Below are 16,826 nucleotides of genomic sequence, written 5' to 3'. Positions count from 1 at the left end.
CTGCCTTTGCAACTGGTTCTCCAACGACCGACAGGCACAAGCGAACTGGGAGCATTTCACGTCTGGTTAGAATGCAGTATTGCAGGCTAATTCTGCGGATTGCCAAGGGTTTGATCCTGACCGGCTCAAGCTTGATTTAACCTTCCATCCTTCTGAGGTCGATAAAATGAGTATTCACACTGGTGGAAGCAATAGGCTGACACTTGTAAACCGCTGAGATAGGGCTGTAGAGCACTGTGTAGCGGTATATATAGCTATTGCTATAGCTATTTACAACCATTCTGGTCCCAATTGCCATTGTTAATGGATAATTATCCATACACAAAAAACCCCCACTGCATTTCAGGATTTCTTCTCAGTCTACTTCATGTGTATTATTTCCTTAGTAGGAACTAGAAGGGGATTATTGTAAAGAGAGAGAAGCATCAGAAAATGTAATTGCAAGCCAATATGTAAGCCTGATGAGAATCTAATTTGCTTCTCAACACAAATGGTTGTGATTTAGATGGGCTGCTCCCTTGATTTGTTTTAAATTTACTATTTTCATCACCCCATTTTGCTAACAACCATGTGTGGTGCATGTCTTAAAACAGGAAAACAATGAGACTGGTTTGGAGAAGGTGATTCACAAAGTGGCCTTGTTCAAGTAAGTGCTCTTTTTAAATGAAGACTTTTCAAATTATGAGTAATTGTTAAATAATTGCAACATGATTGAAAATATTTTTTTTAATTTAACTAAAGAAAACCTGGTGTATCAAGCCATGGAGTTTATGAATTGAAGGAAGAATGCCTCAAGGAGTACAATGTATTTTTTTACCATTATACCAAGACTCAGCACAATAAGGTAAGAAAGCATTTCGTGAAAATAGGAAGTTAGGACATTGACATAGAATTCTTCTACAACTAAAGTAGGTTTGTTAAGCAACAATCAATAAGAAATATATTATTATATACTGCTCAAAAAAATAAAGGGAACACTCAAATAACACATCCTAGATCTGAATGAATGAAATATTCTCATTGAATACTTTGTTCTGTACAAAGTTGAATGTGCACAATAGCAGGTGAAATTGATTGTTAATCATTGTTGCTTCCTAAGTGGACAGTTTAATTTCACAGAAGTTTGATTTACTTAGAGTTATATTGTGTTGTTTAAATGTTCCCTTTATTTTTTTGAGCAGTGTATATAAAAGGAATTTTACAGGGATTGTTCAGATTTTTTTTTTCTTAAATGCAAATAATCCAAGTGAATCACAAAAACAATATATTGTCTACAATTTCGGTTTTAAGATTTTCTTTAGCTCATCAGTAGTGGGCAACATAGGTGGCCTGCATGTGACACCTATCTACTTGATCCTTTTATAGTGCCCCAAGCCTTGAACGTATTACTGAAATTCAACAATTTAATTGCATTGGTCCTGCAAGTCTTGAGTTTGACACCTCTGGTCTAGTCCCTGTTTCTGGACTCAGTTGTTCATAAGTGCTTTTGGTAGATTCACATCGTTTACATATTGATATATAGAAAGCAAATTAAGTTATTCATTTTACAGGCTGAACATATGGAAAAGAAAAGAAGAGTACAAGAAAATAAAGATGAAGGTAAATAAAGTAGTATTATGAAATAAAATGGAGGGATAGTTGATGTAGCTATAATGCCCTATTTACTGCATATGAAGTTGGCAATTATATTCATCCTAGTGAATTAATGAAACCTTTTGTTTCCGAATTATTTGCTATCAGCCAGAGGCTTAAGATTTTATATTTGACTCTTTGTTTACTTTTAGACCTTATGGTTTTGTAGTATAGATCTTATGATTTCTCCATTTCAGGCTGAGTTTGGAGTGATTGTGGAGGTTTGTGAGTTCATTAGATGTCAAAGTATAGTTATTAGGCTGAAATTGAGATGCTTACGTTCCCATTAGATAGAAATTATGAGCACTGCCACCAACATAATTAATAGCCATTAAGTATTTATTTATTTATTCCATCTATGTAGCTTCCCATCTCAAATACACGACTTGGGCTAAAAACAAATAAACAATTAAAAAACTATTAATAAATTTTATATTGAATACACATATACAGTGATCCCCCGATCATTGCGAGGGTTCCGTTCCAGGACCCCTAGCAATGATCGGGTTTTCGCGAAGTAGCGCTGCGGAAGTAAAAACACCATCTGCGCATGCGCAGATGGTGTTTTTACTCCCGCAGCGCTAGCGAGGAGCCGAAGATTGGGGTTCCTGTTTTAAAACGTCGCCGCCGGCATGGGCGGCTTGCCAGCACCCCCCTGGACCCCCAACCCGGGTTTGGGGGGCTGCTAGGAAGCCGCCCATGCCGGCGGCGACGTTTTAAAACAGCCGCGCAGCTTTCCAATGAGTCCCGAAGACAAACGTCAAACTTCCGCGTTTGTCTTCGGGACTCATTGGAAAGCCGCGCGGCTGTTTTAAAACGTCGCCGCCGGCATGGGCGGCTTGCCAGCACCCCCCCGAACCCAGGTGGCCGGCCGAGCAGCGAGCGAACGGCGGGTGGCCGGGCGAAGGGCGGGCGAGCAGCGAAGGGCGGGCGAGCGGGTGCTGGGGAGGGCTTCTCGCCCTCCCGCCAGCAAGAGGGGGAGCGAACGGCGTGGGCAGGCTGCGGACAAGCCGTTTGCTCGGGCCGCTTCCCAGCTGAGTACTCAGCTGGGAAGCGGCCTGAGCGAACGGCGTGGGCGGGAGAAGGGCGGGCGAGCCGCGGGCGCGCGGGCAGGCAGGCTGCGGACAAGCCGTTCGCTCGGGCCGCTTCCCAGCTGAGTACTCAGCTGGGAAGCGGCCCGAGCGAACGGCGTGGGCGGGAGAAGGGCGCGCGAGCCGTGGGCGCGCAGGCAGGCTGCAGACAAGCCGTTCGCTCGGGCCGCTTCCCAGCTGAGTACTCAGCTGGGAAGCGGCCCGAGCGAACGGCGTGGGCGGGAGAAGGGCGCGCGAGCCGCGGGCGCGCGGGCAGGCAGGCTGCGGACAAGCCGTTCGCTCGGGCCGCTTCCCAGCTGAGTACTCAGCTGGGAAGCGGCCCGAGCGAAGCGGCAGCAGCGAGGAGTTTGCGTGGGCGGTGGGGAAACTCCTCGCTGATGCCCGCCAAGAGGGGGAAGACCTAGGGAAGCCGCCCAGCAGCTGATCTGCCCGGCGCCATCTACGCATGCGTGCCCACAGAAAAAAAGGGCGCGCATGCGCAGATGGTGTTTTTACTTCCGGGTTCAAAAATCGCAAATTAGCCGTTTCGCAATCATCGGGAGCGCAATACCCGGGGGATCACTGTACACACAAATCACACTATAAAACCATAAGAAACCTATCAAATACAAATATATGAGGGAGTTATATGGGTATATCTACATATACCCATAATAGCTCATGCTGCTGCATTCTGGACTAATTAAAGTCTTCAAACATTCTTTAAGGATAGCTCCACGTAGAGCGCATTGCCGTAATCAAGCCTTGAGATAATGAGGACATGAGTGAGAAGAGACTCCCTATCCAAATAGGGCCGCAACTGGTGCACCAGGCAGACTTGGGCAAAAGTTCTCCCAGCCACAGCTGAGAGATGTTGTTCTAGCATCAGCTATGGATCTAGAAGGACTCCCAGATTATGGACCCTCTCTGAGGGGGACAAAGTTTCCCCTCCCAGAGTAATGGATGAACAGATGGAATAGTCCTTGGGAGGCAAAACCCACAGCTACCCCATTTTGTCAGGGTTGAGCTTGAGTCTGTTGATACCCATCCAGACCCTCACAGCCTCCAGGCACCGGCACATCACTTCCACTGCTTCACTGAATTGACAGGGGTGGAAATGTACAGATGAGTGTAATCAGCATACTGTTGGGAACTCACCTGTGCCATCGGATGATCTCACCCATTGGTTTAATGTAGATGTTAAACAATGGGAGGGAGAGAACCGACCCCTCGGGTACCCCACAAAGGAGGGGTCTAGAAGTCCATCTCTGCCCCCCCAACACCAGAGAGGTACGAAGAGAACCACCATAAAATGGTGCTTCCCACTCCCAGCCCCTCCAGTTGGCGCAGAAGGATACCATAGTCAATGGTTTAAAAAATATAAAAAGAAGTTAATATATTGTGGGAACAAATGAGTAGTTCTGGGTAAAATTATAGCCTATTAGTTTCCAGAAATATCTATAAGTTATCCTAACAAGGAATTGGCCTTACAAATATGATTAGATTACAACTCCAATCAATTCTCCTAGCAGAGCTAAGATTGATTAGAGTCAAAATGTAATAAAATATAGATGGTTATTTATCATCTCTCTATCTATCCTCTCCCTCCCTCCCTCCTCCATCCGTTTGTCCGTCCATCCTATCTATCTATATGTTTGTTTGTTTGTCTGTCTGTCTGTCTGTCTACCTATCTATTTATCACATTTCTGAACCACCTATTTCCCTCGTAGAAGGATTCTCAGTGGTGAGTCCAGAACAATAATAAATTGATCATTATTGCTCTGAACCTAAATTTATGTTGTAGTGCCTTAATACATTTTAAATTCAAAGCTTTGACAGTGCCATATTAAGTAGCACTTTTGCTTAGCAAGTTCTAAAATTTGTTGGAGTAGATTAGTGGAAGAAATAATAGCTTAATAACCAAGCACTACTGTAGTTTGCATTTATAAAGTTGGCAAGTTAGATGTCTTGCCTAACCTCTTAAAAGATCTCTGGATGTTATCACTTAGTCAACCTTGGTTGATGTAATAAAACTAAATTGTGTTGGATGTAGTTAGTACAGTAGAATCCAAAATTTTGGAAACCTTTGGGGAAAAGTGTACAGTATTTTTGAGGTTTGATGGCTAATAACACCACTGTTTTTGAGTAGTACCATACAATTACATATCAATGGAAAGATAATTTAATCAAGGGTGTAGAATATTGGAAGTGCACCAGATAGTCGAAGAAAATAAAAGGGCAGTGGAAGAATACCTGAAGGACAGCGAAGTAGGTGTACTGAAGGTAGTATACGATGAGGGCTTAGTGAAAGAAAGACCAAACAAAGAATAGAAAAGAGAAATGACAAGGCAAAGTATTGCGCGCACACACACACACATACACACACACACAAAGTATTGCACACAGGCAAAGTATTAAACACACACACACACATATGCACAAAGTAGGTGATAATATGGCAGTAGTCAAAGTGCATGAATGACTGTCTGAAAGGCCCCCAGATCTATGTCTCACAAAGCACTGGATAAGAGGAAGTATGTACAATTGATTTTGTCTTCTCATAAGAGAATTTCCTATTTCATACCTGGCTGTATATTAGTTCATCGATTTCAACTGAATCTGAAAACTTGAAACTTCTTTCATTCATAATACCGTAGGATGGATAGCCAGCAATGCACTAATACATGTCTGCTTTTTTGTAGCACTCCCACCACCTATACCTCCAGAATTCAGTCCTGCTTTCAGAAGTGTGATGAATGTTCTCAACTGTGATATCATGATGCTTATTCTTAGAACTGTCCTGCAAAGAGCACTAGAGCTGGAAAATCACATGTGGACAGAAGCCATGATACAGATGGTATGTTTGCCAGCCTTGGCTTGTTAGAGTGGGACCATGTTTTAGTAATATCTTTATTTTCAATGCTTTTGGGGATTGCCTGTACAGTAATACCTCGTCTTACGAACTTAATTGGTTCCCGGAGGAGGTTCGTAAGGCGAAATGTTCGTAAGACAAAACAATGTTTCCCATAGGAAACAATGTAAAGTCAATTAATGCGTGTAAGAAAACTCCACCCCCACCCCGCAAAAATGGCGCTCCACTGGGTGCCGCCGCCCAGCTGTCACCTTTTGAAACAACCGGGGGGCTTCTCGACATCCTCCCGAACCCGAACGCCAAACCCAAACTTTTGCCGAACTTTCGGGTTCGGCATTTGGGAGAACGCCGAGAAGCCCCCCGGCTGTTTCAAAAGGCAACAGCCGGGCGGCGGGGCTTTTTGGCGACCACTCGAACCTTTGCCAAACTTCCAGGTTCGGCGTTCGGGCGGTGGGTTCGTAAGATGGAAAAAGTTAAGAAGAAGGGGCAAAAAAATTCTGAACCCCGGGTTCGTATCTCGGAAAGTTCGTATGACGAGGGGTTCGTATCATGAGGTACCACTGTATATGTTTTTCAAATCCATTTGTATTCTCTACCTCAAATGATTCCTAACTCCATATATCTTAAGCATATGTTGTGACCCGCCAGCAGTCCCATGCAGCTGGTAGCTGATTCCAGCAGTGCAGAGTGATGTGGTGATGCACCAGCAGCATGTGCATTTGGTACCCCGAGTTCGATAGTGAGGAGGCTGCAGAGCACTCGGTGCCAGAGGTAGAAATTCAGCCAGGGCTTTCAGAACCTCCGGAAGTTCCCATCAGTGACTAAGAAGAAGAGGAGGAGCCTATCCTCAATGCATCCTCTCTCTCTCTCTCCCTCCCACCCACCCTCTTCCATCCATCCAGTTTCCAAAAATAAGACTGATAATAAACCCATTCGGGCTTTTGAGTGCATGGCAATAAGGCCAAGCACTTATTTCAGGGTTCAAAAAAATTGGCACGCATAGCTGCCAAAAGGCAGGAATGGTTCCTTAGGAGGAGGTCTCCTCGGGAGTAAGACTTGGGGCTAATTGGCCACTCCCCCTAGCCTATTTAAGGGATGATGACAAAGGAGGCCATTTTGCGGGAAACAACATCATTCATATTCCTGATGGGCCCTTGGTCTCTCTCTTGGCATTTTACTTCTAGGCATTTTGCCAATCACTGTAAGATCACTGTTATCTACAAATCTGTTTACTCAGAATTGAGCTATTATTTCGTGGACTTGTGCTGGCTATTAATGAAGTTGAATTAACAGCCAGTGTTCAGAAAAGACTGCTTTAAACTGTATTTGTGTTTGATGACTACTAAGAAAGCTTATTAGTAGTATTTAATTAGTAAACTAAGGTTTGAACAGATAGGTTTACATTCTTTGTGGTCTATAGCTAGGACAGAACACCAGGTGGGCTTTCGGAGGCCTGTATTTGCCTTAGAATTTTATTTATTTCAAAACAATTCTGCTTTATTATCCTCTAAACCAGTGTTTCCCAACCTTGGCAACTTGGAGATATTTGGACTTCAACTCCCAGAATTCCCCAGCCAGCATTTGCTGGCTGGGGAATTCTGGGAGTTGAAGTCCAAATATCTCCAAGTTGCCAAGGTTGGGAAACACTGCTCTAAACAGTTGCCATCAGCATACATACAATAATATATTTGTACATCAGGGATAATTCATGAAAGAAATCATGACTGTCTCCATTTTTTGAATTATAGAAATCAGAACTTATAAATATGTATATTGATCAGCAGATTTATATACGGTACTTGAAAGATATGTCTCTTATCTCTATTTCCATTAGTACTATGGTAGCTGAGCAGTGTTTTAGGATTAGACACCAGAAGACCAATAATTTACTCTTGAGAATTTCATCAACCTTCTCTTCTTATGGTATTGCTTGGATCAGGGGATTCTGTGCTTTTTCATCTTACATTTACATGAACCTAGGCAATCAAGCAGCATTTTGAATATTCAGCAGTTCCTTTGCTTATTTTACATGTCTAGGATCAACTACCAGCACTGCAGGGAATCCAGAAATGTTCTTTAGTATCAAGGAGTAGAATAACAACTTGTAAGAGCTTCTGTCTACCTCACCTTATAGTATACCAAACATAATCAAGATGGAGTTAATTTTCAATATCTCTTTCCTTTCTTCTTTCTCAGGATTGATGAATCTTTTCTAACTCTCTCGCCCTTAACATTTTGTTTGTTCTCTCTGCATTTGAGTACTTGTTTAATTGCTGTATATCTCACCAACCAAATTCAGGCTGGTGTTCTTTTCCATCCTAAAAGATGGTCCTGGCTAAGATTGGCTATATCCAATCTATTGGCTATTAGAGCATATTCCATTACTCTGAAGGATTAAATTTGCTACTTGTCTCTTACATAGGTGCTTCACCTCCTTTCTTTGGGTTTACTTGAAGAGAAGCGTCAGTTAGAGGAGATTCCAGAGGAAGAAGTGACTTTTGACTTCTATTATAAAGCTTCCAGTAAGTCTGCCATCTTGAAAAAGAAAGTCTATATTTCACAACTTCTAACCACTGCAGCTCTTAGATTTGTATTGGTGTTAAATATATACTCTACTACACTATAATTATATTATATGTAAAATAATGTGTGGGTTTACATATTGTAGATATATATGTATTGCCTGTGCCTAAACATCACAAAATGACATTAGAAAGGGCAGTCCTTTTTCTAATTTAGATTGTACCGCCTATTCATTTATTTTTATTGGTCAGTTTTTCCATCTTATAAAAATACAGATATGCACCTGCAAGTCAATAGCTCAATTAATAAGATAATACAGGATTTTAATCTCAGATTTTATTGCTTTTTAAAATGCATTTGCTAGGAGAGAATAGCCTTTCTTAATAAAGCTGTTTTAAAAATAACATGGAAATGTGTTTTTCATCTATAAGATCTGTTGTAAATAAACAGCCTAAAGTAAGAATCAAATTTAATAGAATAACAAGGCATTGTTTTAAATCAATGACTATTTTTTCTTATTCTTTTCACTATGACAATGGAAATAACTTGGATTTCAAAATAAGAAGAAAGAAAATTCCCTCAAGTTGAACATATCTTAATTTAGTTTCATACACTGATTTTCCCTAGGATCAGTTTTAATTTTCCATATGATAGCTGACTTTTGTCTGTTTTTGTAAGATGATTCAAGTGTATGGTGTCTTCCCCAAATCAATGTCATCTTAGATCCAGCCATGGCCATCCTGTCTGGGATGATGGAAGCTCTTTGTATCTCAATGCAAATACCATTTTGTGATTTTTATTGTTTTATCCAAATACAAAATATGAAGGAAAATAGAAATAGGTTATTAGGGGAAGGAATAAGAGAGGGGGGAAACAAAATAAGGGGTACAAGGAGTATGTGAATGTTGACTTCTAACTCTTTTTCACATAGTAGAAGATAATATTATAGCCTCAACTTTTTACTTTTACACATTGATATATACTAACCATTTTTATAACAACAAATCTATCTAATCGGCAAAACCAATGTCAAAATCCAGAAGCGATTTCTAAATAAAAAACATAAATATAAATAGGATAAATATGTACATCCGCTTTGAATAAAGCAATCAGTTTAACCATTATTAGTAAAAGAAGAAAATGCAACTTATTTAGGAGAATAAATGTATGCAGCTGATTTGATTTAATTAAAAAGTTAAATCAAGTTCATTAAGTTTTAGTTTAAAAAATCCTTTCTGTTGATAAAGGAATGGGAAGCTCTGCTTTGAATGCAATGAACATCCTCATGATTTTGGAAAAGCTGAAAGGAATTCAACAACTGGAATCACAAAAAGACATGATCATCTGGGTGCTACGGGTAAGTAAGGATCACAAGTGAATAAATCAGTCAGGAATCGGCAGAGTAGGGCTTGAGGGTAGTATGGCCTGTCTTATAGTCTTCCCTATAAAATAAAATAAGGGGAAAGAGTCTCTGTAGATCGCAAGTGGAGTAAAATACAGTGGTACCTCGGTTCTCGACCACAATTCGTTCCAGAAGTGTGGTTGAGAACCGATTTGGTTGAGTACTGAATTAATTTACCCCATAGGAAATAATGGAAATGGATTTAATTGGTTTCCAGCCCCTGTTGACTCGCTGGGAACCAATTAAATCTATTTTCTTTATTTCCTATGTGATAAAAATCTGAGGAGCTCTATAGACTAACTGCTCCAAGCTGTAGGAAGGGCGGGGGTGGCTGCAATACCGGCAGCTTCGGGGGGCTCCTTTCCTCAGTGCTTCGTCTTCTTACCTGTAGGCAGCTGTACCAACTTTCTCCTTCCCGGCGGCAGCGACGGTGGCTTCCCTTCGAGGAGCAGCAGCGCCGGGAACGTCACGTAATGAAGGGAAGCCGCTGGAGCAGCAGCAACTGCTGAGATGGCTCCGGCGGCTTCCCTTCATCACGTGACATTCCCAGCGCTGCTGCTCCTCGAAGGGAAGCCGCCGCTGTCGCTGGGAAGGAGAAAGTTGGTGCAGCTGCCTACAGGTAACAAGATGAAGCACTGAGGAAAGGAGCCCCCCGAAGCTGCCGAAATTACAGCCGCCCCTACCCTTCCTGCAGCTTGGAGCGGTTAGACTATAGAGACTGGGAGGCTGTTAAACAGTAACATTTCGGATAATAAACAAAATTTTCTGTGACTGTTTGGTATCCGAATTTTTGTTCGGATTCCAAAGCAAATTTTGGCAGAAAATTTTGTTCGGTATCCAAAATGTACGAAAACCAAGGCGTTTGAGAACCAAGGTACCACTGTAATTAAAGATGACTAGGAGCCAACTACAGGAGAAAGATAAGAAGAAATAATATTGACTAAATTGAAATGGTTACTACCTGTTTCCCCGAAAATAAGACTTTGTCTTATATTTTTTTGAACCCTGAAATAAATGCTTGGCCTTATTGCCATGCACCCAAAAGCCCAATTGAACTTATTATCATGGGATGTCTTATTTGGGGAGAAACAGGGCAGTAGAGGATGCTTGGATCTCCATACGTTTCTTGCAGAGCAAACTGGAAATAATACATGTGCTACATGTAGTTTGTGTTTAACTATTAAATCTGTGCTTGTAGATGTTTGAGACGATAAAATGCTTGAGAGAGAAGTCTTCTTTTCCCATGGCCGTCAGTGCACCTACGTCAGAATCTACAAAAGTCAATGAGGTAAGCATGAAATGAGGTAGCTTTATATTCTTAAGCATTTTATAAAGAGAGGACCAGGTGAAATGATAAATATTCTCATTCCTCTGCTTTGTTTTTTTTCTTCTTGTAGTGTATGCTTTGCTGGCACATCCCTCCAGCAGACTGTTGGAAGTTTTAATGGCTCAGAAAGGGTGCTTTATTTATTTTATTTATTCTATTTTTATGCTGCCCTTCTCCTTAGTCTCAGGGCGGCTTACAACATGTTAGCAATAGCACTTTTTAGCAGAGCCAGCATATTGCCCCCACAACCCGGGTCCTCATTTTACCCACCTTGGAAGGATGGAAGGCTGAGTCAACCTTGAGCCAATAAAGACTTCCAGCCATTCTAAAACATTGCATCCTCCTGAAGTCATATGAACACAATTTGTGTCCTGGCTAGGGGTGCTCCACAGATTAAGGGTACCAGCTGCCATTAGCTGACCAGAGAATGGAAGTACTGCTTCCTGAGCTGGCCACACTCACCCATTCACTAGGGTTTATTTTCAGGGGAGGATGTATATTTGCGCCCATCCCAAAATCAGGTTTGGCCTTAATTTCTGGACATGTCATATTTTTGGGGAAACACGGTAATAATTGCAGTCACCACATTGTAGTTTGTTGAATTCTATTTTCCCTTTTCCTGAAAATTACCCATGGCACTTTTCCCCCCTCTGAGGCAGGGGTTTCCAACTTTGAGGCCATGGCCCACAACTGGGTTGTGCAAGCAGTGGGCCGATGAACATGTGTATGTGCACATCTAGAGTCGCACGAGCAGCGAGCCAGCACCCATTCGGCATGTATGAGCAGCTTTACTGCATAGGTGTGCACATCGACAGCCAGGTTCTCGTCTTCCCATCCAGCTGGGCTGTCAAGCCATAAAGATTGGGGACCACTGCTCTAAGTCTCATTGGGACCATAACCTTTCACTTTATTTATTTTATTTATTTATTTATTTATTTATTATATTTGTATGCCGCCCCTCTCTGTAGACTCGGGGCGGCTCACAACATATAATAAAACAATTCACAACAAATCTAATAAATTTAAAAAACATTTAAAAACCCCATTATTAAACCAGACATACACACAGACATACAATACATAAATTGTATAGGCCCGGGGGAGGGGGGGAATGCCTCAATTCCCCCATGCCTGACGGCAGAGGTGAGTTTTAAGGAGTTTACGGAAGGCAAGGAGGGTGGGGGCAGTTCTAATCTCCGGGGGGAGCTGGTTCCAGAGAGTCGGGGCCGCCACAGAGAAGGCTCTTCCCCTGAGACCCGCCAGACGACATTGTTTAGTCGACGGGACCTGGAGAAGGCCAACTCTGTGGGACCTAAGCGGTCGCTTAGGCGAAGAGCCAAATGTTTGGGGGTTTGGCAAGAGTATGAGAAGGAAATGCCCATTTCTATTTTATGTCCGTGATTGTCTTGAGTAATGCAGAGGGTGTTTGTTCCGCTAAATCAGATGCAGAAAATTCAGGAGAAAGAGAAAGCTGAGAGGAAGAGAAAAGCAGAAGTAGCCCGATTACATCGCCAAAAGATCATGGCTCAGATGTCTGCTTTGCAGAAAAATTTCATAGAAACTCACAAGCTCTTGTATGACAACACACAAGAAACACCCGGAAGAGATGTTATGGAAGTGGAGAGGTAGGAGGAGGGACTAATTTACTTACTTACTTACTTACTTACTTACTTACTTACTTACTTACTTACTTACTTACTTATTTATTTATTTATTTATTGGATTTGTATGCTGCCCTCTGCGCAGACTCGGGGCGGCTAACAGCAATGATAAAAAACAACATGTAACAATTCAATTTAATAAAACAACTAAAAACCCTTATTATAAAAACCAAACATACACACAAACATATCATACATAACTTGTAATGGCCTAGGGGAAGGAATATCCTAACTCTCCCATGCCTGGTGACAAAGGTGGGTCTTGAGTAATTTGCGAAAGACAAGGAGGGTGGGGGCCGTTCTAATCTCTGGGGGGAGTTGATTCCAGAGGGCTGGGGCTGCCACAGAGAAGGCTCTTCCCCTGGGGCCCGCCAAACGACATTGTTTGTTCGACGGGACCCGGAGAAGGCCAACTCTGTGGGACTTTATCGGCCGCTGGGATTCGTGCGGTAGAAGGCGGTTCCGGATATATTCTGGCCCAATGCCATGTAGGGCTTTAAAGGTCATTACCAACACTTTGAATTGTGACCGGAAACCGATCGGTAGCCAGTCCAGGCCGCGGAGTGTTGCAGAAACGTGGGCAAATCTAGGAAGCCCCACGATGGCTCTCGTGGCCGCATTCTGCATGATCTGAAGTTTCCGAACACTTTTCAAAGTGTAGAGAGCGTTGCAGTAATTGAACCTCGAGGTGATAATTTATCAAATGAATGCAAAAATTAGTAACCAGCTTAGTTCATACGTTTGTTTGTTATTGTTGTTGCTGCTGTTGTTGTTGTTGTTGTTGTTGTTGTTGTTATTATTATTATTATTATTATTATTTAGATTTCTATGCTGCCCTTCTCCAAAGACTTTGTTTGTTTCTTTGTTTGTTTGACTTATATGCTGCCGAATCCCATAGGACTCAGGCCGGCATATAACAAAACAATACAAACAATTTCAGTCCAATATTAAGCAATAAAACCCCATTAAGCTAGTCAATCCATATTGATAACAATAAAACCCCTAGACTAAACAGTACAATCATACATTCATATGTACCAATCGAACCATGATTCGGCCAGGACTAAGATATTCACTCTCACAGCCCCCAGGCCTGCTGGCAGAGCCAGGTCTTTAAGGCTTTTTGGAAGGTCAGTGGGGTGGGAGAAATGCAGACATTGGGGAGTAGTTGGTTCCGAAGGTCCGGAGCCACCACAGAAAAGGCCCTCCTCCCCACAGGGCCACCAACCGGCACTGCTTAGTCAACAGGACCCGGAGAAAGCCAACCCTGTGGGATCTAATTGGTCTCTGGGAAGTATGCGGCAGGAGACGGTCCTGTAAATAGTCTGGTCCTAAGCTATGTAGGGCTTTATATTTATGATTAGTATAGTGTTCCTTCAATTTTCGCAGGGGATGCATTCCAAGACCATCCGCAAAAGTCGAATTTCTACGAAGTAGAGATGCAGAAGTAAATACACCATTTTTGGCTATGGACAGTATCACAAGCCTTCCCTTAACACTTTAAACCCCTAAATTACCATTTCCCATTCCCTTAACAACCATTTACTCACCATTATTACTGGTACTCACCGTTGAATAAGACACTTAGTGATCCTGATATTTATAAACATAATTTTTTATTAACAATAATTATTATTTTTGTTATTTATTTGCAAAATTTATTAGTTTGATGATGACATATGATGTCATTGGGCGGGAAAAACCGTGGTATAGAAAAAACCACGAAGTATTTTTTAATTAATATTTTTTGAAAAACCGTGGTATAGGCTATTTGCGAAGTTCGAACCTGCGAAAATGGAAGGAATACTGTATTTGGATTGGTGACACCCAGGACTATAGGCTAGACTGGGAAGTAAAAATAAACTCTCATGATAAACTATGCTCTTCCACAGTTAGCTATATATATGGGACACTGTTAATGGCTCTCTTGATGTGGTAATGTACCATTTTGGATCCCTTCCAATACAGATAGTCCTCGATTTATAACAGTTCATCTAGTGACCGTTCAAAGTCACTGGGGGGAAAAATGATTTTTGATATTTTTTCACATTTACAGCCACTGCAGCATCCCCAAAGTTATGGGATCAAAATTCAGATGCTTGGCAACTAGCTCATTTATGAAGGTTTGCAGTATCCCAGAGTCATATGATTGTCTTTTGTGACAAGCAAAGTCAATGGGGGAAAGCCATATTCACTTAACTTTGTTACTAAATTAATAACTGCAGTGATTCCCTTAGCTGTGGCAAGAAAAGTCATAAAGTGGGGCAACATTCACTTAACAACCGTTTCAATTAGTAACGGAAATGTGGGGCTCAATGTGATCATACATCAAGGACTTACCTGTGTTGATTAAAGGTAATATGGGGCAGACAACCATCCCCTGAGAAGGGAAAGTGATGGTAGCTCCTAGCAGGGAAGAAGATTGGCACAGCTCATGCATTTCACACACTGTAGGGTAGAGCATAATACAAGCAGTATCCATGCTAAAATGTGAGGCATTTTTAGCAAGGCAGTGTCTCATCCAGTTATACAGTAGTACCTCTAGGTACGAGCTGCTCCACATGCGAGAATTCCAAGTTATGAGCCACGACGCGAGCGAAATTTCTGTTCGACACCCGAGCTCAAATTCGGGATACGAGCCGAGCTTCCACTAGGTGGCACAAGAATCTCCTTGCTTCCGGTTATCTTGGCGCCAAAAACAAAGTCTAAAGGCATTCGTTCGAGATGCGAGTTGATCGACTTACAAGCTCGGGTCTGGAACGTATGTCAAGGTACCACTGTATTTGAGAAACAGAGGACAGGCCTCAATCTCGTCATAAGAGAAGAGCATCGTGGCATGCACAGATTTTGAAAATATGTCTGTGTAGGAGCTCTTCTATCCCTTAAAAAGATAAAAGTTTAATCTGCCCTACATTAATCAGGATTACTACTTCTCCAGTACTACTTCTGAACAGGCTTTTGTTTAAAATCTGAGAGTGATGAAATTGTTCTTAAATATTCAATTGAGAAAGTTATTTCATTACAAAACTCAGTCAAGCATTATTAGATTTCTGCTATTACAATGCTCATGTATTATCAATCATATTCACTCGCTTCAGCTGCTTGATGGGTGCTGCATTAAACAGGTTTTAGTTTGAAGTTCGGGTTGAGGATAGATCCATTTTTAATGGTCTTGAAGCAAATTTGATTTTTATCTAAACTACAAATAATTTGTTGTAGCGATCTTTGATTGGATTGTTGACCCCAAATCCCCTGATTTGAATTTTGTGTCTTAGGTTCATACTTCCACATTATCAAGTTCGAATCGCTCTGGGGCCCAAGCGAGGCCAGTCTGTCACTGAAAAAGAAAGACTGACCTGTATCCTGTGTCAGGAAGAACAGGAAGTAATGCTAGAAAACGCTGCCATGGTTTTATCTGCCTGTATCCAGAAATCCACTGCCTTAACCCAATGTAGAGGGAAAGAACTTGAACTTGCAGGAGGTATGTATATTATGTTGTGAAACTTTTGGGGAAGTTTTTAGCAGCTGCAAAGGATCTTGGGTGAAGCTGATTGTCTGGACCATTTGCAGTCAGGATTCACGCTGGGTTATGGGACTGAGATGGTATTGACGGTGCTCATAGATAACATCTGGCAAGAGCTTGATGTGGTAATGGGACCATACTCGCTCTTTTTGACCTATCAGGCACTTTCAGCCATCAACCATGGTATCCTTCTAGACCAGTGATGGCAAACCTATGACATGGATGCCACAGGTGGCACGTGGTGCCATATCTGCTGGTACGCGAGCTGTTGCCCTAGTTCAGCTGCAGCGTGCATGTGTGTGCCGGCCAGCTGATTTTTGGCTCACAGGCTTTGGGAGGGTGTTTTGGCTTCCTGAGAGCCTCTGAGGGATGGGGGAAGGCGTTTTTACCCTCCCCAGGCTCCAGGGAAGCCTTTGGAGCCCAGGGAGGGCAAAATACGAGCCTACTGGGCCCGCTAGAAATTGGGAAACAGTCTCTTTCCGGACTCCAGAAAGCCTCCGGGGAGCAGGAGAAGCTATTTTCACCCTTCCAAGTCATTGAATTATGGGTGTGGGCACTCGCACATGTGCAATAGCATGCGCCCGTGCTCTTTCGGCACCTGAGGAAAAACAGGTTTGTCAGCACTGTTCTAGACTGATTTCTGGAGTTGGGAGTGAACGGTACAGTTCTGGGCTTGTTCCCCTCCTTCCTCTGGGGTCAGTTCCAGTCATTTTTATGGAGAGGGGGAATATCGAGCCACAGAGATCCAGGAGAGATCTCAAGATACAGTTCTCTCTCCTTCTCTATTTAACACCAACACCAGGCCTCTGCATGAGG

General features: G+C 42.4%; 1 protein-coding gene across 1 annotated transcript in view; it reads left to right on the top strand.

Moving 5' to 3' along the window:
- UBR1 (ubiquitin protein ligase E3 component n-recognin 1) overlaps positions 1–16,826 on the top strand; it is an 88,045-nt gene that overhangs the window by 45,278 nt on the left and 25,941 nt on the right. The window contains exons 22-30 of the mRNA XM_070757812.1: positions 594–646; positions 742–844; positions 1,551–1,599; positions 5,405–5,559; positions 7,997–8,096; positions 9,345–9,454; positions 10,698–10,787; positions 12,270–12,451; positions 15,763–15,968. Of these exons, the coding sequence (XP_070613913.1) occupies positions 594–646; positions 742–844; positions 1,551–1,599; positions 5,405–5,559; positions 7,997–8,096; positions 9,345–9,454; positions 10,698–10,787; positions 12,270–12,451; positions 15,763–15,968 (1,048 nt within the window). The remainder of the gene's footprint in view (positions 1–593; positions 647–741; positions 845–1,550; positions 1,600–5,404; positions 5,560–7,996; positions 8,097–9,344; positions 9,455–10,697; positions 10,788–12,269; positions 12,452–15,762; positions 15,969–16,826) is intronic.

This window comes from Erythrolamprus reginae, chromosome 1 (assembly GCF_031021105.1).
Source record: "Erythrolamprus reginae isolate rEryReg1 chromosome 1, rEryReg1.hap1, whole genome shotgun sequence".
NCBI lineage: Eukaryota > Metazoa > Chordata > Lepidosauria > Squamata > Dipsadidae > Erythrolamprus > Erythrolamprus reginae.
This window is presented reverse-complemented; position numbering and strand designations above follow the sequence as displayed.